Raw genomic sequence first — 24,927 nt, forward strand, 5'->3', positions numbered from 1 at the left:
AAATGGGTCGGTCTAGTGAAAAGCGAAACAGTTGGGAGGTATGCTGATCTGATTTTGGAATCGGGTGGCTGTGTTATAGCTGAGTACAGTGCACTGTACAACTGAACCCTCCAGATATAGGCAAACAAAAAACAGGTTTGTAGCAGTGCTGGCTTCAGTGTGATAAATCACCGCACAGATCAGATGTGTCCTTTTCGCAGACTCCCATACTGATGCCACAATGTTCTCTGTGTTATCGCGTCTGATCTAATGTTACCATTCTCAATACTGCACTCGTTAGCTCCGTCCTTTCTCCTTGAGCTTTCATTAGTGCTTTTTGTCTGATTTTGTCTACATGCCAGCACATTCGACATTGCCCATGTAAAAGTCTCATTCGTTGTCATTGATATGCACTTTGCAAAAAGATTCATTTACCTGGAGCGCAAAGCAGATACAGTATACTCACATTTTCAGAGGGATCTTTTGCACCAAGTTGTTGCAAAGGAAGAAGATGGGTATCAGGGTAAGCAGGCAGCGAGGGCTGTCAGGTTGCCAAGATGCATACAACTGTACATATGGATATATATATATATATATATTTTTTTTTTTTTTATTATTATTATTTTCTGTGAACCAAATTAATATTATTTAATTCTATCATTCATCAAGGTTTTATCTGAGGAGTAGATGAGACAATTCATATAGATGTGTCATACTCATATACCTAGCCTTAAAATACCATATGGTGCGAGACACTTGGCACAACTGCTCAGCGAGAACTAGCTCACCAACTTTATTTTAAACCTTGCATGTTATATGCATAAAAAAACCACGGTGTACTAGAGACACGAGGTTGCGATTTGGGGGGGGGAGGGTGTCTGTGGGGGGCCTCACAAGTGTGATGTCCAGGGCCCCCACAGACCTTAACCCGCCCCTGCCTTACAACATCCGGCAGCAGTGGTGGAACTTGTGGGTTGTAATCCCGGGTGCAAAAAAATCATTTGGGCCCTCCTCCACCCCAACCCAAGTTAAGGGTGATAGGGAGAGGCAGAGGGTGACAGGAAATAAACAGTGCATGACAGGAAGAGGGTGACAGCAGCTTAGTCCAAAGGGTCCCCGATTCACTGCACCTGCTGCACCAATAGTAGTTCCGCCTTTGGCCGTCTACCACATGTACACGCACATACAGACATTCTAGGGTTAATTTAATGAATGAGTGTGCGTGTACAATATAGCTAAATAATCTACCAGTAGCCAAATAATCTACCAGTATATTTTTGGAATGTGGGAGGAAACCGGAGTACCCGGAGGAAACCCACGCAAGTACAGGGAGAATATACAAACTCCACACAGTTAGGGCCGTGGTGGGAATAGAACCCATGACCTCAGTGCTGTGAGGCAGTAATGCTAACCATCACACCATAGATATAATTTCCCTTTAATGTAATGTACACATTTTGTGACCTGAAAGCTAAGAGTAGAGTGATTTGCCTTTGCACCCCACCTACTGCAGCCTGCACTGACATGTCATTTGCAAGGGCAGATGGCGAGATCATGCTGTTTTTACACTATGCAAGGTGGAACGCCTTTGAAGATCAACACGTGCACATGCAAATAAATGGTTTTAGAACAATGAAGTGCTCTGATTTCCAGTTTCTTATATATTAGGTACAAGGATGTTATTCCTTTCCAGTTTTGATTATCAGCATGCTGAGTGTGCAGATTTGCAAGAGAACAGGGTTTTTACCACATTTTCTTTTTAGTACATCCCGCCCTATGTGATTTGATGCGGCTGCTGCATCACCTCTTTACTGGTGACTGTGGACCTTATTGTGGTCCATTCGCAGCAGGGCCAAATGTTTTTGTTCTGCGAATGCGCATTTCTGCACATGTGTATAGGCAGGGTGCGTGCGCCCACGGCAAACAGACTGTGCCCCGGGAACACGCACCCAGGACAGTGGGCGGGGGGCGGAGAGGGACATGGGGCGGGCGGCCCCATTAGCATATGGAAACACCAAGCATTTCATGGGGGGCCTCATGAGAACGCTGGGCGTTCTCATGCTAATGAGGCCATGACGTGGGGGTGGGGGGCGAGCAGCTGACATCACCGGATGTCAGCTGCCCGCCCATTTCCTTCCCAGCGTGCACTCATATGTAAGTGACTTGAAAGTCACTTTTCTATGCGTACACCTTCTACATCTTTCGATGGTTGGTGACCATCGAAAGATGTGGGAGGTCCCCCCTGCCCTGCGAATGGATGTTACTGTGTAACATCCATTGTTACTGTGTAACATCCATTTGCAAACCCCTGCGAGCGGGTTTCATTTGTGAATTGGTGGCGCAAATTCTCAGCCTTGCGAATCAACCAGAACAAAATATTTTACTAGAACACCAGAAAAAATACAATTTATTTGAATTTTATTTGAATTGTGTTTTTTTGTGGTTGCAGCCCCATTTGTCCTTGAAAACATGGCTGCTTTTGTGGATTTTGTTTAGCATGACTGAGGCAGGTGAAACAAAATCCCCAATAAGCGTCTCACAATGGATTTCCAGGACTAATTGGATAGCCCTGCACCCCATTAGCCACAAAAAATATTGTGTCTAAGTGTTTACTGGCCAAAGTGTTAGTACTTATCAGTAATTTGCAGAAAGTTAGTAAATGTGGGTGGCTTGCATACATACAGCAGGAGTTAATAGAATAGTATGAGCTGTTACTCATTTACTTTATATGGAGAACTATACAGTTATTACACATGTTGACAAGTGTAATTCAGTCCCAGCATGTCCCATTAACCACAATAGTCTCATTCACTTAATGTATATTATACATGACTCCACCTGGACTTTACAAAGAAAGAAAAATACAGTGCTGATGCACACTCCACAGTAATAATAAAATTCCTTTTCATCAATATCGAGGTTCTTGGTATATTTATTGGCCAAGAAATATAAACCCACCAATAAGGGTCTAGGTGACCTCATCTCTCTGATGGGTCCCTAATAATAAGTTTGAATCTTGGGCATGGGACGCCAATAAAGCCAGCGAATGTCAGTCACCCCAGGGCAGCACACTAGTGAGAAACTAAAGTGTTAGTGACTTAAGGGTGTAATTATACCTTTCCCCCATCCACCTAGACTTTGTTCACACTTTTAGCATTACACTTCTAGGCAGGGGTATGTTGCATTTCTGCCCTGTCCATACATGTGTGTAAGGGACGGCACAACTCTCCAACATGGCATTACTAATGCTGGCCACACATCAGACCAACTTTCCTCCAACCATCCAACTAGTTGGTTGGATGGAATAAAAACCTGGTACTGGATAGGAGCAAATGTAATTTGTAATTAAGTCATTAGTTTCCCAAATCGGAAAATGGACAACAACTGTCACTCAGACAATGTTCTGTAGTTGTATTTATTTAATTTAAACAATTTCACTGAATGTTTTTTTTTCCATTCTGCAGAGTCTGTGAGCAAATTGCTTATTGGCATTTGCCCCCATACAGTACCAGATTTTCAGTCCAACCAAGCAACTAGTTCGATGGTTGGAGGAAAGTTGGTCTGATGTGTGGCCAGCAGGTGTGGTATATGGTCCCGACAGTCGGGATCCCGACAGTCATTAGCCCGACGTCGGAATCCCGACTGGCCGGATTCAGACAGCGGGACAAGCGCAACAAAGCCCCTTGCGTGCTCGCCACGCTGTGGGCACAGTGGCTCGCTACACTCGCCACCTATTCTATTCTCCCTCTATGGGGGTCATGGACCCCCACGAGGGAAAATAGCCGGTGTCCGTCGGGACCCCAAGTGTCTGGGTTTTGACTGTCGGGATCCCGACGTCGGGGTAATGACTGTCGGGAAACTGCCCGGCACCCATGGCCAGCATAAGTCTTGGCTGGAAAAAGTGGCACATTTATCAATGATCGCATTTGCAAATCGATTTGAGCATGATAGTAGCATCCAAAATATTGAAGCATGTGACTACACCGCTCAGATGTAGGAATAAACAGGGACAGGGGCTCCAAAAGGTGCCGGCTGCTGTGATGTGTTCACTTCAGTATCAGGAACACGCATGCCTGGTGGCCATTGCTGAGGCTAAGTTTGGAAAGGTATCCCGCAAGCTACAGCAGGCTAATGCACACTTGCTTACTCTCCTAGTGTCTGCATGATTTTTGGGGTAGTGCCCCACTCATTCAGAAGACTGGACACCTCTCCTGCATTCTGACCACTCTCTACTGAAGTTGGCTGAATACAGCGGTAATTACACAGTCTCTGGATGCCCTGTGGAGGGGGTGTGGCATAATGATGCAATTATACTTTAATTGCATCATTGTAGCCTCTATGCAAATGTTAGCCAATCATGGCAGGTTTACATTAGGGGATGGTCCTACCTAACCCCATCACATCCCACCTGTTTCTCCTCTCTGTAGGCAAATATGGGCTAATTAATAGCAACTTCAGGTGGTCTTTGCAGCAAGGGCAAACTTAATTGCATCCCTGTTAGATACCTATGGGGGCTGTGGCTACAGTTGGATATGGAGGGAGTACAGCAGATATCTCTCTTTCATACTATACAGTACATGCAGTTGGCAGAGAGAGATTAGAGTGTCGCCCAGTGCTTAAAATAGTTTTTTCAAATTCTGTCGCCCTGCCGCCACCAGCCCTCCTGCCCAGCACTGCACTACATCGCCACCAGGGCTCCCGCCGCCCTCTGCCCAAACCCGCAAACCACGCGTGCCTATGTCCCTCCTCTGGCGGTCACAAAGTTGGGAGATATGTTGTAGGGGGCCTATACATTTAATGCAATGTAAATCTAATTAAAATATTAAATAATGATTTTTTTCATACTTGGGAGTGTATTATGCTATTATCTGTTACTGTTATTATGTGATTGTTAACTTTAGTTCCTTCAGAGACAGAAATAGCAAGGATAAAACAAGTTGCAACCAACCTAAAAATGCAGAACAGAAAAGCAAACTATATTAGACCTACTGTACATGCTGACTGCTACTGATAGCAGTCTGTAATGTGTGGGAGTCCCATTCCAAGCATTACAGCAGTATTAGGTTATGTTACTGCAGGTGTTCAGTGACTCCAGTCTTCTTTTATTAAAGTATGATTGGCACAGCCTGGAACCCGACTTGCAGTCTTGGTAACACATTTGGGGTTATTCAGACCTGAGACCTGCAATCAAAGTGAAACCCGGCCCCATGCAAGTATGTGAAATGATCGCCATTCATTGCACAGCTGCAAATCTGTGTGCATCTCTGTGCATAACACTGACCCTTCCACAACTCTCCAAAAGACACAGGCTGATCGAGGCCGGAGCTGGCATCACACTCCCTCCCTAAACTCGCCCGGGCATTCCGGCTTCTTTCTGTACGCTCCTTGAAAACCGCTGGGTACCACCCACAAATGATGACTACCTGTCAATCAAACTGTGGCTTCGGTTGTCACTGTGTTCTGATGATCACATGCGCTACGGACCAGGGCATGTGCACTCTTTCGATAATTGAATTCGCACAGCAGCTTTCAGGTCTCAATAACCACCATTATACTGTATTGTGGTGAGGTTGTTTTGTTATTCTGGTTGATTGAGTCCATCAAACCCTGCCCGGGTTTGGTGGACTGTCCAACCCCCCCCCCCCCCCCCCCGCAGCATGGGTTCGCCTGCACTGGCTGCGTTCGCATTCACAGGCTAGAGGGAACCACACTCATGATTCGATGGTCACCGACCATCCAATGATGGCAAAGATGCACGCATATCTAAGTGACTCTCAGGTCACTTAGATATGCATGCACTCTTGGAAGGAAGTGGACGGGCAGCTGCCCGCCCCTCCCCACCCGTGTCACCCTGTGATTTGCATGGGAAGGCCCGCCATTCTCATGGGAACGCCCATGAAACGCTGGGTATTCCTATGGGGAAATCGTCCGGTCCACCGCCGCACGCCCCCCGCCCACAATCCTGGGTGTGTGTGCCTGGCGAACACCCTATTCGCCGTGGGTGCACGCACCCTGCATATGCGCAGAAATGCGTTTGCGCAGGGGCAAAACATCGCTCCCCCATGCGAATGCACGGAGGAGCGAAGGGACCTGAATAAGGTCCACAGAACATTTATATACAATAGTAGGGACATCCAAAACTCTAGTTTGCCAGTTCCTCCCCAAATTTGGACATATCTTTGTAATAACAGTTAATTTATATTTGGATAGCCCTAAGTCAATTGCAGTAAAAAAAAACCCTGGCTGTAGTACCTGTCAAACCCTGCCATGAATATTCTACTTTTAGAAGTAGCACTAATAGTACTAGCATGTCCTGCCAACTGCCCAATGCAGGGCCGGATTATAATGGGGGCACAAGGGGTCAGTGCCCCTGGGCCCCCCTCTAGCTAGGGGCCCCCTGTGGCTGGCATGTATTTTTAAAAAAAAAATATTTTTTTTTAGCTAAAGGTTTTGTGCATGGGAGTGGGATAGTGCTGCAGCTTCACCTATCTGCCAATGTGACAATGATTAATGGTGCTGAGCATTGGGAGCCAAGTGTGCAGTGCATTACTGGGAGTTGACTAAGTCGCATGACACTTTGCACCAGAGGGCAGAGGCTGAGACGTTTGTGCTGAGCTCTGATTGGTGGAGCTCATTGCATGCTTCTCAGGCCCATGGATAACAGCAGCAGCAGCCTAGTCATGGGAGGATTTTTAATCAGAGGCAGCACTGGGACTGTGAGGTATCCTACAGAGTAAGGTGCAGAGGGACAAGCACAGGCTTTTCATGTGGTATATATGTATGTATGTATGTGTATATGTGTGTGTGTGTGTGTGTGTCTAAATATATATATATATATATATATATATATACTCTGTGTTTTGACAGTGTAAAATTCCCCCATGTAGTTTGCGGCCAGTAATGACAAGTGCAAGGGGGCCCCCCTGTCTAATGTGCCCTGGGCCCCCCGAAGGCTTAATCTGGCACTGGCCCAATGGCAATGCATGCTGGGGCATTTTACACTACCCACAACGCCACTATTTGCATTTGCCTTAGTTCAGTCTTAGATCATTAAATATGACTAGTAGCACCGTATAAAGGTCCATTCTGCTGTCCGTCAGTCTGTTGGCGACACACCCTAAAATGGCGTTGTCTGCCCTTGTTCTGAAGGCAGAGTAGCAATGTGCCTAAAATCCCAGATATTGGGGATTTAGCAGGCAGAACAAAAGCTACTGTATACTAATGACAGACACTGTACTTCTCATGAAAAACAAATGTACAGTATTCGAAGCTCTTAGGAAGCGCTCCTACGGCTCTTTCAATGCAGTTTTAGTATCCAAGAGGTTAAACAGGAATAAACCTGGTCTCTGACACATTGGGGCAGCCTGTGCCAAGAGCCCTTGAATCCTCTGAGCAGACTTGCGTAACTTTGCATAAAACACATCACTCTCAAACAACAATCTAAGTATGTGAAACCACACTCACTGCCAGAGCTCTCTGCAGGGTTTTGCCAGCCTGCTTGGCATTGACTCGCCCTGGGTATGCATTAGTTAATTTGTGACCAGCCTTGGCAACTTCTGCTTTTCCTTATAAGAATATTACTTTGATATGTAGCTCTGCTGAATGGAATGTGCTAGCAGCAAAAGGAGCTGCTTAGATGTACAAGGCTACCAAAATGTATCACATCCCAATGACACGAATTTGATACCTTAAATAATGGGGATGTTTAATTTAGCTTAATCCTACCAATGATTGCAGGGGTATGGATCATTGGATAGACAACAACTAGGTCAACAAGCATTGGGTCAACACTACTATGTCAACATGCATTAATGTCGACATGACTGAAGGTCGACATGCAGGAAGGTCAACACGACTAAAGGTCAACATGGGTTAGGTTGACAGGGTCATTCGGTTGACATGGGGAAGGCCGCCATGTGCTTTATCACTTTTTTTGACCCGAATGTCGACACAGTCGACATGGACACTGAAACGTAGCACCGTGTCCCCTTGCTTTCCCTTTTTTTTTTTTTTACCTGAATGTCGATAGTCAACATGGACACTGAAATGTCTCCTTTTTGCAGCCCTGCGAACAGTTAGCCCCTCTCCCCACCTGAGTGAAGGCCTATCATCATGCCAAACAAAGCCAGGGTGTCTGAGAAAGCGAGTACTGTAAATAGAACAAAATCCCAGGATTGACCACCCACTATGAATTATTATTGCTGTCTTGCTCAGCCAACAATGTAAAATAAGAATAAAGTAACTTCAATTTCTGTTTATTTATACATTTCTCATTGTTTTATGGCTACTATAACACAAACCGTACACATTAAGTTCTGCCCCTGATACACGCCTGCCTACTATTTTTTTTTTTTTTGCTCCTGTTTATTAGTAAAGCCTTAATTTATTAAGGATTTGGTATTAACACAATGTAAATCTGTCAAGTAATGCAACACTATGCTATTGTTTTAATGCAACAGCTACCATAAACATGTTTTGATATGCTATAGACCAGTGTTTCTCAACCTTGGTCCTCAGGATCCCCCAACAGTGCACCTTTTCCAGATCTCCACACAGAATCACAGGTGAAATAATTAGCTCCACCTGTGATCTTTTGAAATGTGTCAGTGAACAATGACTACACCTGTGCACCTGCCGGGTGACCTGGAAAACGTGCACTGTTGAGGGGAACTTGAGGACCGAGGTTGAAAACCACTGCTATAGACCATTGTAGCGGCTCAAGAAACAGGACCTGACTTATTTTACTAGATGATCTAATTCTTTGGGTGTCCTATCCTCTGTGTTGTCTCTCCCTTGTGTTCCCCTCCTCATTTCTCACAAACAAGCACATAATAACACGTTTACTAGTATTCTGTCAGCTGATAATAGTTTGTTTCAAAACCCTAAATTAAGTGGCATAATGATTTATTCAAGTCATAAGTGAGGCTAAACTGAGGAGTAAGGTATGTACAGTAGGTGGCACCATTTCCAAGCCCCAGTGAGCCAACACGCCATGGGCTTTTTGCTTGACCCAAGCCACCAGTTTACACAGCAGACTATCCCGTTCTATCCCATGTTCAACCCTCATAGCTACAAAGGTTGGCTTCCTGGGTAACTGGACCAGGGTTAATCTTCAGAAGCCTGGGTTGCCCTGGCAATAACATGTGTTTATGTTTGGGGGGAAAAGAGTTATTATAGGAGGTTGGACTTTGTATACACACTACACAATTTCATGTCAAACTAGAGCTGTTGGAGGTGTCTCCCTAGAGCTGGAGAGTAGGCTTCATTCTGTCTGCACCATACTTGCCTACTTTTGAAAACTAGTTTCAGGGAGATTATATTGGTAGTAGAATTTTGCTCAGAGCCCCATTGAGGGGGCGTGTCATGCTCCACTTAAAGGGCGTGTCTCGTTCCATATACAGTATGGAGATACAGGTTGAGTATCCCGTATCCGAGTATCCGTTATCCGAATTATTCCGAAAACCATACATTCCAGAAAGTGAAAAAAAAATATTTTTTTTGATAAAAATTTACTGGGGACATTTGTAACAGCACTACTGGTGACATGATATGTAACTGGCACTATATATGTGCAAGAAAATGATTGCTTGGCATTCAAATTCAATATCTAAGATATTACACAAATTTTGTTTCATGTTTTGAAACCTTGTTTTTTGAACAAATAAAATATATTTGTCTGTATTTTATGTGGTAATAAAATATATTTGTGTGTATTTTATGTGTTTATACAGCATACATGCAAGATACTTCAAAATACATAATTGAAATATTAAAATATTCCGAAATACGGAATAATCCGTTATCCAAAATTCTCCTGGTCCCGAGCATTTTGGATACGGGATACTTAACCTGTATTGTGAAAAGAGATTGTGCAGGTGGCACCTAGAAGCGTGGGTGTGTACTGTTACATCTGAGAGGAATCTTTTATAATGACTTATATCCAAATGTAGATGAGCCCAAAAGCAGTTAGTAAGAGATACTATACTTGGTAAAGTGCTGGGAAATGGCGCTGATGATTCAATGTAAATGTATCTGTCTCTCATTCCTTTTTTCCCAAAAAATTTAACAGTGTAATGTGGGCTAGGTGAAATGAGGGAGATTGCTAGATTAATGAGGGAGAGAGGGAGATTGCTGTTATTTCAGGGAGTCTCCTGCAGAATGCAGGAGGGTAGGCAACTATGGTCTGTGCAATGGGCCGTATATTAGCTCCCCGTTGTATAACCAAACGCATCACGTGAACTTTGCAAATACGGATAAATACTCTTGAATACGACTTTACTGGTATTTTTTATTATAGTTATTATAGCTGTTATGATATTATTGTTTGTACCATGATACACTGGTTAAACTGCTTATGTAACCCGTTTGTTGCCTGGTAAAGAACCTCAGTGTCAGTACAAGCTCATTTGTTCCTACCCAGCACATACTGTACAGCACAGAGTAATTCAGACAGATGTTATTGCCCACCCATGTGGTAGTAATTGTAACTTAGTTTGCACAAAGGGCAGATTCCTATATTGGCATCGCGCTCCGTTGATTTTGTGCCCCTGGATAAAAGTGTTCATTCACAAAACTGATTTTTAAGGAACCCTAATAGTCCAGGTTTTTAGGATATCTGTGCTTGAGTACAGGTAAATTTAATTAATGAGGGTGCCATGGGGCTCTTATTTGGAAACCACTGGGTTAATGTGTATCCTGCATCGCTCTGTACTTATCTGGTTCCCCCATCCTGTGGCACTCAGCCACCAACTGAAGGCTAGATTACGCTAATACAGCATTTATGTATTGTCGTACCCTTGGTCTGTATCTATTTATAGCCAAATACAGTTCCTACTTGGATATAATAAGCTGTAAAAACGAATATTTTAAAAAAAGAGCACGTGTAGACACTAGACATTCTCTTACTGTGCAGCGGGCAAAAAAAAAAAGGATTGGCTGCCAAAATAGATTAGTATACATCGAGCGCTACTATTGGACAGCAGCCCAGCCTTCCATTGCTACAAGAATTGTAATTGGCTTCTCTGTTTTACCATGCGCAGATACATGTAGGAAATGCCCCTTTTCTATCTACAATGCCTGGCTGCACTGTGCCGTAGTGTCAGTTTCTAGGAGGTTTTTATCTCATTTTAAAATATCCTAGTTTTGTTTTTGTTTTGCTTTTTATGAACTGGTGATAAAAAAAAAAAAGTTGTTGCTTTTTGTGATTACATATATTTTATTTGCTCTTTTTTTGCAGGTTGCTGAAACGTGCCTTTTTTTCCGAAGCTAACGCTGCTTGGATCTCTGTCTAGTGCTGCCTCTGTTTTTCTTTTTTCTTCCCTTTTTTTTTTTTTCTCTTTGCCGTTGCTTGCAGACCAAACACTGACAGCAACTTACCTTAATTCAAATTCAACACTTTAAAACAAAAGTCAACACATTTTCATTAATAGTCACGCCTGTGCCCGATTGTAACAATATTTTATTCATCTGAACAACAAAAAGAAAAAAGAAAAGAAACGCCACAGTCTGTTTGAAGAACTGAATTTCTGCCAATTGCTGATGCATTTTCACAACCATAATTGGAGCCATTAAGTTGAGAGCACAGAATTATTTTAAAAGTCTGCATATTCTAACCCCCACCGATTTCACAATTGGCACAAAAAGCCAACACATTCAAACTTTGACATTTGCACTTTTTTAAGAGCTGGCCTCGAATTAGATTTATTTTTATTTTCAATTTATCTGATAAAACGTCTATTTTATGGTTGGATTTTTATGTTTTATTCTTGTCTCAACAACAGATACAAATTGACTTAAAAAAAAATAAAACAAAAACAAAACCTTAAGTGCTGACAATTTTTTTTTAACCAAAGTGACAAAATAGTTATTTTATTCATTTAAACTTGAATTCCACGATTCCTTGTCCCGCTTGTTTCAAGAAGAATACGATTGTAGTAATAAGGTTGGTGATTTCTTAGGCTTGGCAACCTATCTTTTAATATGGCCGTCAACGTCTCCTTGGTGCGTGACACAAAATGGCTGACATTGGAAGTATGTCGGGAATTCCAGAGAGGCACTTGTTCAAGGTCTGATGCAGAGTGCAAGTTTGCTCATCCGTCACGGAGCTGTCATGTGGAAAATGGAAGCGTTATTGCCTGTTTTGACTCACTTAAGGTAAGATAAACTTTTGTGTATTTTTATGTTATTTGGAGCTTTACCAATTTATTGTATATTAACATTTATAACAGTGTAGCCATTGCTTTCATACAGTGTAGGCAGCCATTTTGTGGCCTGAACCAATATTATTGACAATTGATATAACTGAGGGTGAGCCCATAAAATGGTTGCCTCTGAATAATAATATACTCTGAATAAAATATTACTGTAACAATTTTGTGCATTGATTTGATTAATTTCCACGGTCTTTGAAACAAAATAGACAGATGTTTGTACTGTAATGATTTTCATGGTTTTATAGTTAAGAAAGGCGCATTTTTTATCCACTGACACATTCATTAATGTGCTGCATAAGTAATATTTTTCTTCAGTAAAACTGCATAAAGAGGAACAGAGACAGATAACAATAAGTAAAAGTTGGTACTAAAGGACAGTGTTTTTTCTTTTTCTACTAATTCAAACCAAAATAGCATTACATTTTTTTTTTTTGCATATTATGCAACATACAGTAAGTAATATTATTCAAATAGGCTCCACACTAAACCTAGGAAATATGGAGGCATAGGTATCCCCAACCTCGCTATTTATAACATAACCACTCTATTTCGTTGTATAGCAGACTAGTTAAAGAATGGTAATTCCTTTACAGATACAACTCTAGACTCCGCCCTTTTCTTCCCTTTTTCTCTTGCCGCACTCCTATACTCTCTTCAAAAACCATTCCCACACATATTAAAAATAATATCGGTACTTGTTTCCTAGAACGGCCACACCGATGTTGATCGGGTCGGTCGCACTGCATCGATCGCATCGCATGCGACCAAATCACATGCGATGCGATGGTCCCGATTTTTACATTGATTGAAATGTGAATAGGGTCCCTGGGACCCTATTTTACATTGGATTCAATGTAAAAGTCTCCCCAGACCCCAATTGTAACCCCCTCAATGGCACCCCACGATTGACGCCAACCCGAAGCGTGGCGAGCGTAGCTAGCCCGCGAGGGGCGGCGGTACGCGTCCTCCGACCGTTTTTTATACACCTACTATCCACGTCGGCGTGGAGTTGAGAATATAAAGTGTGGCGAGCGCAGCGAGCCACCGAGCCCGAAGCGTGGCGAGCGTAGCAAGCCCCGCGAGGGGACGCGTATAACTTCACAGGTATACGCGTCCCCTCGCCACGCTTTGGGCTCGGTGGCTCGCTGCGCTTGCCACACTTTATATTCTCAACTCCACGCCGACATGGATAGTAGGGGTATGAAAAGGTCGGAGGACGCGTACCGCCGCCCCTCGCGGGCTCGCTACGCTCGCCACGCTTCGGGTTGGCGTCAATCGTGGGGTGACGTTCACAATGGGGGGGGGTGGGGGGGGGGGCATATACAATGAGAAATGGGCCATATTGGCCCATTTCACATTTTTTTCCCGATTACAATGTTACAAATATTTTAACATTGAACCCTATGGCAAAATCAGGTGCATCGCGTCGGTCGCGTAGCGTGCCATGTTAATGCACCCGACAGACGCGATGGACCTGATTTTGCCTTTAAAAATATTTTAACATTGAACCCTATGGCAAAATCGGGTGCATCACGTCGGTCGCGTCGCGTGCCATGTTAATGCACCCGACCGACGCGATGGACCCGATTTTGCCTTTGCCGGCAAAATGGACCTGATTTCAAAGGAAATCGGGTCCATCGGGGGTAATCGTGTACCTTAAGTTAAGGTACACGATTACCCCCGATGGTGGCCGTTCTAGGAAACTAGAACCATAATATCTTATTCCGTAATGTATATCTCACATGGCATACTATCAACAAAAAACTAAACAGGAACCCATTGCTGTCATTTCGAGTGACCATTTGGGGAAACCCCACTTTTCCACCTTCTCTCTCGAATAACTGTTTTCTCTTGTGGAGAGATAAGGGACTAGCAGACGCCTCACAAGTATTCGATCAGGGAGGTCACATTAAGTCATTCTCACAGCTTCGTCAGGAATACCAGTTACCCTCCAACCACTTTTTTATGTACCTCCAAACTAGACATTATCTCACCTCCCTCCAACCCAGCAGGCCAACAACCTGGTTATCTAGCGACCCACTGCAAAAAATCATCTCTAAATCAGAGCTTCACACATATAGAACTAAACCCCTCTACCATTTATTGATTGAACCTATCTCTCACGAACATTGGGATAAACTATACTCCCAGTGGAAATTTGATATCCCTACTTTATCTTCTCCCATGAAAATTAGTACACAATATTCATCTACAATGAAAATCCTTAACTCTTCTTACTTACAAGAAGTTCACTTTAAAACAGTTCACAGAGCTTATATCCCTCCGGCGAGACTTGCACACTTTGTCCCCACAATAACTGGAGAGTGCCCAAAGTGTCATATCTCCTCTGCTTCTTATTACCACTGCTTCTGGGAATGCAGTAAAGTCAGACGCTTTTGGAACAAAATACTGGGTTTCCTCTCCACTAAATTCCACATCCACTTGTCACCTGACCCACTACCGGTAGCATGCCTATGTGCCAACTTCACCAATTGGCAACTGGGCACACAGAAAGCGTTGTTAAACCCAGTCCTCATGATTACAGAGACCCTAGCTAAAAAACTGATCCTTTCAAGATGGGTAGATCATACTGCCCCTTCCCTCACCGAAATACAGATCAAGATCTTACAAATTATGTATTTCTATAGAAAATCGGCTATGCTAGAAGCTGAAATTGGGGTAACTAAAATATTCACAGTATTTGACAAAACCGAATGGTTCCTCCATAGACAATTGTTATCTACAACTATCTGATTATCTCATATCCCTTGCATTTGACAAAGTGCATAGATCAATACGTCTGACTTCTATAAGGGTCTTGACCCTCCCTAGCATTGATGTCTCGCTGACACAACCTCCTTCCCCTTCCCCTTTTAATCTCCCCCCCTCTCTCCCTCTCTTATGTTTTTCACTTCATTATAACTAAATCTCTTTAAATAAATTGTTGATATGTGTTAGAAATCAATGATATGACTATTGTTCTGTGTTACACCTGATAGATATCCAATACCAATCGTATTACTGTACGTAACATCTAAGTCAACTATTTTGACCATCGATAGTTGAGAAAAAATGTATTTAATGTAATTTCTTTCTATGTTATAATAGCACATAAGCTGTGTCAAACAATTTGTTACTTCATGGATATGTACGCTTGATTACCATAATGTACATTGTGATACGCTTTGTGTGCTGTTGTTATACCCACAATAAAAATATTTTTCAAATAGGCTCCACACTAACCTTGAGATCCAGAATTGTACAGAATGAAAATAAAATAATAATCGCAAGCCACTGAGACAGGACTTTTCCGGGAACTCGCTAGACAGCAGTGACACAAAGGATCCTTTATAAAATGACAAAAAGTGGCCCAGTATTGCTTTTATCATTTTTTTTTCCGCCTTGTGCAACAAATTGCCCAAACAGGGACTTTCGCGCTTCAGGCTGCAGAGCTGCCGTTGAAAACAGACCACCTTCCACCAGCATGCTGATGCGCTCTAAAATGTGGGTGGTATAGCATTATAAAAGTCCAGACTGCTACCGCTTTAGGACTTTACTAATTTAAATATTTGTTTTTTGTTTTGTGAAGTACCATTCTAATTTGCTTAATGTCAATTCTTGTACGAGAGGGCATAATGTGTTTTCCTTAAGGCATAAAGGCATTTCCTTAAAGGATTTTAGGACAAGGTCTAGTTTTATATCACCTCTGAGGAGGCAAAAATCCATATGAGGGGAAAAGATGATGTGCCCCCACCTGTAGTACCTGGCACAGTTCCTGTAGTACCTGGTATGTCTCCCCATGCCACACTAGCTAATGTTAATCCCATATTGCCGCAAAATGTGTTTTTATCACACTTGTGTACATCTGTAAAGCTGTACATCTGGGCTGGCCAAACCTGTGCTCGAGATCTACTTACTGTCACATTTTCCAGGCCGCCCAGCTGGTGCACAGGTGCAGTCATTACTGACTGTCACATTTTCAAATTTGCTGCATTCATTCCTAACCGACACATTCTACAGAGATCCACAGGTGGCCTGAAAATTATGAACTGTTGGTAGATCTTGAAGACCAGTTTGGCCAACCATGCTCTACAACTACCTTATATCCCAACATTTACACATACAAAATAAGGCACAGTCTGATCTGCCCAAATACAATCCCGATATTTCCAAATTCTACTCTGATCTACCTGGAATTACCCAATTTTACCCAAGATCTGTAGAATTGGGTTGTCCCCTCCAAATTAGATTCAAAGAGCTATGAGATGAGTTGAATTGGCTGTATTTGTTACATGGTTGTTTGCAATGTTCTTTAAATACACACCATGCACAACTCCTACTCTGGGCCGACATATGAATAAACACAAATATAGATTTTGGGGCTCGTTTATTGGGAATATCGATAATTTATGGCTGTTTAAAGTATGCCAATTTAACAAATGTCAGCATCAGGAAATATTAGGGATCCACTGAAGAACAGAGATTCTCAGTTCCCCAACTCGGCTTTTCTGAGCGTGACCTTAGTGCCTACCATCACATGGCAATAGCAGCTGTTGTCTGTAGGCTAAATTTTACTGAGGGGGATCTGTCCCCAGCTGGCCAGAAAGGGCACAAGCAGTTGGCTGCGAATGTACTGTACATTAGAAATACCTCCATTGCCCCAATATTAAACTCTTCCGATCAGAAGCACTGTCCAGGTTTCACTTCAGTGGTAAATTGACAATGGTATAGGTATGGTAGGTCTTAAAGAATGGGACAGAATTACAGCCATTAATCCATAAGTAATTCCCATTATGCCTTAACACCAGAGTCTTGCAGGAATACTTGCACTCAAGGTCGCTGTCTGATGGGTTCTGTGAATATTAGCCTCTTTCCAGGAAGATCGTGCCAATTTTTATAGCTCTCAAATAGCTGTGTGCTGGCACATTGGAATAAATAGGGAACACTAATCCCCTGTCACATGGGAGCGATTGAGCTCTGAAGATGCTGCATACAATATTTGCAGCATAATTGCTCCCTTGTGCCATGGAAGAGCCTTCTACAATTTATCCAATGTATCAGAAAGGGAAGGACGTGCACTCTATTTTAGAGCTGAAAAAGAGCTAGCATTCATATAGCCCATCCAACACAAGCCTTGAGTTTGAGACTTAAGGGCCCCATACATCAGCAATTAATTGTAACAATTTTCAGATATGGAGATGATTAGCACAATTAATTTTAGATGTGTGGGCTCCCCCTTTTGGCAATCCCAATCAAAATCGCCAATCGATTGCTTAATCAGATTATTAAACCTGTTTAATAATCTGGTATTATCTGCGGATCTTTTTTATATGTGTGGGCATTCCCAATTCGTCTTCTTCATCTATTTACATTATGAACAGCTGAAATGACAATCGATTGGGCAATTTCCAGATATGAAGATGCAATCTTTAGATGGAAAAATCTGCCGATCACTGAAATAAATCTGTAATGTGTGGGCAAGTCAAATTATCCTAAACTAATTGCTCGTTTACATAAAGATCTAGCTGATTGGAGAGCATATCATATTTCCTGGTTTGGTAGAGTTAATGCTATTAAAATGAATGTATTACCGCGACTACTCTATTATTTTCAAACTCTACCGATCCGCGTTCCCCCATGTATCTTTAAAATTCTTCAAAGAAATATTATGGACTTTATTTGGGCCAAAAAAAAGCCAAGAGCGAGTCGTTTGGTAATTCAAAGACGCTCTTCCTGTGGTGGTCTCGGGGTCCCAAATTTTAATTCATATTACTTGGCAGCGGGATTGGCTCAATGCGTTCTTTGGAATAGACCTAACTCTGAGAGGGTTTGGGTGGGGATTGAGTCTCAGGTTCTTGGACTCTTAATGGTTACCCAAATCGGTCCGTAGTAAAAACACAAGAGCCCACCCGGTAATATCACACTCTCTAGAAATCTGGGACACTGCCAATAAAAGATTTAATATTGCATCCTCCCCTAGCCCACTGATCCCTCTATTTAATAATCCGAATTTTCACCCGGGTTGCACCCCAGGTGCATTTAGAAGCTGGTGGAAAAATGGGATTAGATTCCTTAATGACATTTCTCAAACTTCCTCCTTCCCCACATTTGCAGACATCCAAACAAAACACCCTATCCCTCATAAATATTTCTTTCAATATCAGTTAATACTCAAGTCACTGCTAGGCCACTCTCTTCTATAGAACGCTTAGCTTTTTGTAAGGCACCTGCAAAAGGCCTAATTTCAACTTTATATCTTTCTCTATTACCTCAGACTTCTAATATTAGAGATTCATATGTGAAAGCTTGGGAATCAGACCTAGGTGAAACACTACGAGATGAAGAATGGTCTGACATTTATTCTAACGTTGCCTCTAGTTCAATATGTGTAAAGCTGAAAGAAAATGCATATAAATTACTCTATAGATGGTATTATGTCCCAGTTAGACTTAATAAAATGAATGCGGATATATCCCCTCTATGCTGGAGATATCTGGTGGGACTGCCCGGTTTTGTCTTCTCTTTGGCGGAAGCTGGCAACCTTAGCTAATTCGATTTTATTTTTGCGAGTTCCATTTAAGCCTGGCTATTTCCTCATCTCTATGGATATCCCAGAAACAACTCATGCTAAGAACAAATTGTTTACCCACATGGTTCTGGCGGCCAGAACTTGTATTGCTGGTCACTGGAGATCTTCAGCTGAACCGTCTCTGGATGAGGTGACTGCTAAGATCTGGCATATCCATTCAATGGAGTACATGACTAGTATCTTAAATTGTTCTTCCGCAAAATTGATCAAGATCTGGGAGCCCTGGACCACGTATTTTAATATACCCCCAGCCTTCCACTAGAAATCCTGGTGAGTTGGGCAAGACCAGTCGGGTAGGAGCCCCTTCTTTCCGGTCCCCCCCCCCCCCCCCCCCTTCCCCTCCCTCTTTTCTTCTTCTGGTTTTCCTTCTCTTTTTCACCCACCTTTTGTTTCCTATTAACTTTCTAAAATTCTTTCTCATTATGGTTTCTGTAGCTTATAACAGTATTTTTATGTAATTTTATATGTGTATGTATAGACATATGTGTATGCATGTGTGTATATGTATATATATGTAATTTATGTATGTATGCATGTGTGTATGTGTATATATTTTGTATTATTTATATCTGTTTATAAGCATTATATAAGATCACCCTTAAAAACAACAGAGATGCCTCTATATTTGGTCCTGGTTGTCGAACCTTCAATATTGCATTGATTGTACTCATTTGGACCCTTATTATGTCTTTATATCTTACATTCTTTATATGTTTTTCATCCATGTATCCTTGGCATATCATTAATAAAATTTATTTGTAAAAAAAAACCAAAAACAATATTAAGCGTACACACTAGCTGATGTTCGGAATGCATTATTAACGATATCAGTATCATGCCAGTGTGTAACCAGCTTTAGATTGTCTGTGATTCTGTAGCTATTATGAAAATATACCTCTGACATTGAATATTGGAACTCTGTTCCTTGTAGTGCAAAAGCAAGTCATTTTTTGTCTGAAAAACACCATAGATGACATTTAATAGGATGCGATTTTATCACATTTTCCGAAAACGCACCATATCGCTGTATGCGTCTCCATGGAGATGCTTTCAGCCAATCAGGGCTGGGCATCCCCTGATTGGCTTAAAGCATCTCCATGGAGATACATACAGCTAAAGGGGCTGAAAGCATCTATATAGCTGGTGAGGAAGAAGCTGTCTCACCCGCAGTCTCACCTCCGCTGTCAGTGCGGTGTAGAATTACAGAATGGTAATGTATGCTGGTGTAAAATTAGTATGTGTGTATTCAAGTTTTACTTTTCTCTGTGTGTTTGTTTTTATTTACAGATTCTTTTTACAGGTGAACTACAAGTCCAAGGGGACCCATTAATGCCCCGCATGCTGGTACTTTTGGTTCGCCAAGTCCCAGTATGCGGGGGAGGCTTGCTGGAACTTGTAGTTCACCTGTAAAAAGCAATGGTGTTTTTTTTTACACTTTTACGTGTATCAGCCTGGCATCCACAGCCCACGGATGCCAGGGACAGCCCGGGCTTCATCCCTGGATGGGTGAAGCCTGGGGGGCGACCACTTTATTGGGGTGGTCCCCACTCCCCCAGGTACCCCATCCAGGGCTGACCAGCTACGTTGAGCATGATACAGCCGGGGGACCTTATGTATAAAGTGTCCGCTGGCTGTTGGAGCCCGGTGCTGGTTAAAACATATGGGAGACCCCCAGTTTTTTTGTCCCTTGTATTTTTGGAACCAGGACTGATCCAAGAGTCCGGGGCTGGTTTCAGAAAATACAGTGGACCCCTACACATGTTGTCCCCCGTATTTTTGGAACCAGGTCCAGCTCAATGAGCCCGGGGCTGGTTCTGCTCAGGAGGGGGGACCCCACGCCATTTTTTATTTTTTTTTATTTTAACTTTTACACATATATTAACACAGAACCATGCACAGATCTCAATGATCTGTGCATGGTTCTGTTATATTCACCTGTCAGAACCTAGTCTATTTGTTTGGCGATTTTTAGTAACGTTTAACCCCTTGAGTGGTATGCCCGGAAATTTTCTAGTATGCTGGCGGGGACAATGGCGGCAGGGAAGGGGGAGGGGGGGCTTCCAACTTCCTGTGGTGGGTTTTGCTGGGGCAGGACAAACCTGCCCTGGTAGGTTTGTCCTGCCCCAGCAAAACCCACCACTCAAGGGGTTAAATTGCTTCCCATTAAATTTGCGAGTTTTATACTCTATAATGGGAAAATCTGGATGCTTTAACCATGCACGTGAGAAAAAGCCGTGGACCCTGCATTACACAGATTCAGACTCAGTTGCACACAGATATACAAATCCATTTGATCATTGCAGTCTAGTAAAGTCATATTTACTCTCCAAGTTGTTTAATTTTTCTAAATAAGACGCACATTTTGAGCTACAATCATCTACAGATTTCCCAGGAACGAGTTTCTTTAAATAGGACTTTTTACTTATTTATATTTATTGCTACTCTGCCTTGTCTGTCAACTTTTACAGGTGCTAGGTGGACACCTGCTAACAACAATATGTCCGTCGCCCAGGTGTTTCAAGTGTACTTGTTATTGTCACAGTGGAGGCAGCTATTTTTTGATGATGCTAATATCAAATTCTTAGGGAATTATTGCCTTAGTGCAGAGGTTCCCAAACTGTGTGCCGTGGCACCCTGGGTGGCCTCGGAATACTTGCAGGAGTGCCTTGGATTGGTGATCCAGGATCCATTAAAATTATTTATAGTCAGGTTAATATGCAAATCCAGAGATTGTGGCTGTCTATCTTGTCCCTCACCACATAACTGAACTGACATATAAACACAATTTAGTTAATTGAATATTTTTTTTTAATTTCTCAATAAAAAAAATTTCGGCCTAGAAGGGCCATAAAAAATACTCACACCATGATGCAAAAACAGTTTGGGAACCACTGCCTTTGTGCCTTGACCAATGTCAGGTGAGGCTGTATTTTCATAAAGCATATGGAACTGGGAGATGATTTGGTCACTAACAGGCCTAACACGCGGGAATGTACTGAGGCTCGAGGAAAATAAATTCCGTACTGAATTAAGAAGAGGAGTCTTCACCATTAGAGCAGTACAATTCTGGAACTCATTGCCAGTGGGGGTGATTACAGCAGTTACTGTTAATGAATTTCAATCAAAACTGGATGCATTTTTGGCCACTAAGAGAATCCTATAGACATGACTTACTCAAGTCAGTAGTTACAAGTTAGATAGATTGAACTCGATGGACTAACATCTTTTTTCAGCCTTAATTACTATGTTACTATGTTAGATGAGATTGTGGTTCCTTATTTATCAGGGGTCTGCCTATAAAGTGGTCTGTGTGCAAATCACCACAGGACTCTGGAGAGCTTCAAAAGTGAAACTTTACTAGCTGCAGTCATGCTAAACAATGTCTGCATAAAGTGTTGGACTGGGGCATGAAGGGTAATGCATTGGCAAATGCCTATGTTTAGGGCTGTGGCCAGTGCCCGAAGGAAGTGTGGCCAGCTGCCACAGAGTCTTGGCAAATAATAAATACTACTAATGCACACATGATAATGTACCAGATAAATAACAACAATGCATTGTACAGAATTAACCACGGTCTTGTACAGTATAATGTAGCATATGTATAATGTGTAATTTAAATGCACAGTTCGGCACTTGATTCCTAGAGGAGCATGTGAGGCCCCATAGGCAGTGGGGCTCATCATAGGTTTTCCCTGTGCCCTATGGGCACTTCCTAAATAACAAGTAAAGGCTAGTGAAGAACCTTACATTAGTGTAACACTGATAGATCTACACACTGCCTAGACACATTCACATACCTGTAGGATGAATATTGGCTCAGCCCAGAGCCCACAATCAGTCTGGAATGACATCACTGAGACACGAGGCACTACCATGAATATTTGGTCAGCTTAAAAAGGCCTCCATTATATTTAACATGTACTGTAATCTCTACTATCTACAACATACAGTAGGTTCCCAAATGTGGTCCTCAAGGCAGCCCAACAGTCCTGCTTTTAAGTATATTCATATACCTCCAAATTGGAACTCATACACATGGCTTAGGGCAGGTTCCCGAAAAGGGGGATGACCTTGGCAAAAGGGCATGTGACGTATCTACATTATTTGGGAGGTATGTATCCATGCTTTGCCACAGGTGACTTGATTGGTTCCTCTTTCAATTTTATTTAACCATCTCTGCTGAGCCATGGATGTACTTAAAACCTGAACCATTAGGTTGCCTTGAGGACCATGTTTGGGAATCTCTGACATAGCTTTCATGTTCTACAATCATTGCATATTTTTCCCTTCTCTCCTTCTCTTTCTTAAAATACGCTGCCAATTTCCTGGCCACACACTAACCCATTAAATATAAGGTTATAAGATAGTCATAGCAATGTACAGGTAACTTTTTTTTATTTTTTAACCGCATGTCCTGTTTTAAGGTATTAGGAGTCCAGCCCGCTCGTCCCCCAGTATGCAGTGTTCACAGGTGTACACAGGAGTGGCATGATTAATTATCTTTGCAATCTTATGCACTGGGATGTCAATCCTGTTTCATATGGGTGTGGTATAACACCCCGACAGTTGGGATTCCGACAGTGATTAACCCGACGTCAGAATCCCAACTGCGGGGACTCAGACAGCGGGGGGAGCGCAACAAAGCCCCTTGTGGGCTCGCTGCTATCGCCATGCTGAGGGCACAGTGGCTTACTACGCTCGCCACCTATTTTATTCTCCCTCTATGGGGGTCGTAGAGCCCCACGAGGGAGTATAGCTGCTGCCCATATGTCAGGCTTTTAGCAGTAGGGATTCCGACGTCGGGGTAATGACTCAGTTTTTTTTTTGGGGGGGGGGGTTTGCATGCAAATATTGTCTTTTCTAATTGTTACATTTAAATTAAGTACTGAGTTTACACTGGGCTACATTGTTCTTTTGGCATCTGTGTAAAACTATGGCAGTTCAATATACTTGCAGAATGTATAGGGTATGGTTTGTGGATTAGGATTAATGTTTAGGGTGAGGTTTAGCTTTGGGTACTAGGGTGAGGGTTAGGGTAGAGATAGAGCATCTTACTGCTTTGGAGAAGATAGTATAACCGGGGATGTGGACCTGTTGGATTTTGCTGTGGTTTAGCGCTTCCAAGCATGATTTTACCTGTGCACTAGGATGTCCGTATTTGTTGTGGCACTTTCTTTAAAAGAAAGAAGTAACAGGTGACCAGGTTTCTGCTGTGACTGTATCCACTGTCTGTCTGACACTGTAGCTGGTAACGATGCTTCACAGGTTCTGCCAAACTACAACTCTCGGAAACTTAATCCAGGATCCATCTGTTTGTATAATCATGTGCATATAGGCAGTGGTTTCTTTGTATAGAATAATATAACTATAGTAGTACATTGCATAATGCTAAAGTTATTCAATTGTAAAAAAAAAGCTATGACATACACAATGCAATACCTCTTTGGGAGCTTTTAGTACCAAGTTGGTCCTAAATATAAAGAGGTCCATGTTTTAAGGATATACTTGCATGAGCACAGGATAATTAGTGTCTCAGTTACTTTGCGTTAAACATATGTACTCAGGGATAGATATTCTTCAAATTTGAAGCGGTGGGTGTTTTTTTTTGAGGACCGGGTGTGTGAAACTACTGTATAGATGTGGCAGTCAGTCAGCTGTTTAACTACAATTTCCTTGTGTTCTAAAATCTGCAGAACATGAATAGGCCTAGACTAGAATACAAATGTTCTAACTTTCATTCACCTGACGTATGCACCCTATAGGCAGCCACCCATCAGTTCATTAGCACTTTGAGGCTGATTCTGGTTGACTCGGTAAGCAGCAAGGGTCGCCGACCGTCAGATGATTACTCCTGCCATTGCAAATAAAAGTCAGTGGAGACTGACTTTTATTTGCGGCCTACGGCACACTTCGCCCGATCCGCGTACCCATGGGAATGCCCTGCGTTTTCATAGGAACGCCCATGAAACACTGGGCGTTTCAATGGGAGACACCTGACCCCGCCGGCGTCCCCCCCCCCCGATCCCTGTGAACAGCTCACCGTTCGTAAAGTGGTCTTGCACATGCGCATAAGACCATGCACGCACAGTTCCCCAACCATCGGGATGGAGCCGAATCTCGCTATTTAGCGAGTAGGCTTGAATGACC

The 24,927-nt window shown here is 42.6% G+C and overlaps 1 protein-coding gene across 9 annotated transcripts in view; it reads left to right on the forward strand.

Annotated features, from left to right (window-relative positions):
• Positions 1-24,927, forward strand: part of LOC146035858 (muscleblind-like protein 2) — a 137,648-nt gene that overhangs the window by 42,183 nt on the left and 70,538 nt on the right. For all 9 annotated transcript variants that reach the window (XM_083159534.1, XM_083159537.1, XM_083159540.1 and 6 more), the window contains exon 2: positions 11,216-12,132. In XM_083159534.1, coding sequence (XP_083015660.1) covers positions 11,959-12,132 — 174 coding nt within the window. In that variant the 5' untranslated portion in view covers positions 11,216-11,958. The remainder of the gene's footprint in view (positions 1-11,215; positions 12,133-24,927) is intronic.

The sequence above is a fragment of the Crinia signifera genome, chromosome 9 (assembly GCF_055691185.1).
Source record: "Crinia signifera chromosome 9, ASM5569118v1, whole genome shotgun sequence".
NCBI lineage: Eukaryota > Metazoa > Chordata > Amphibia > Anura > Myobatrachidae > Crinia > Crinia signifera.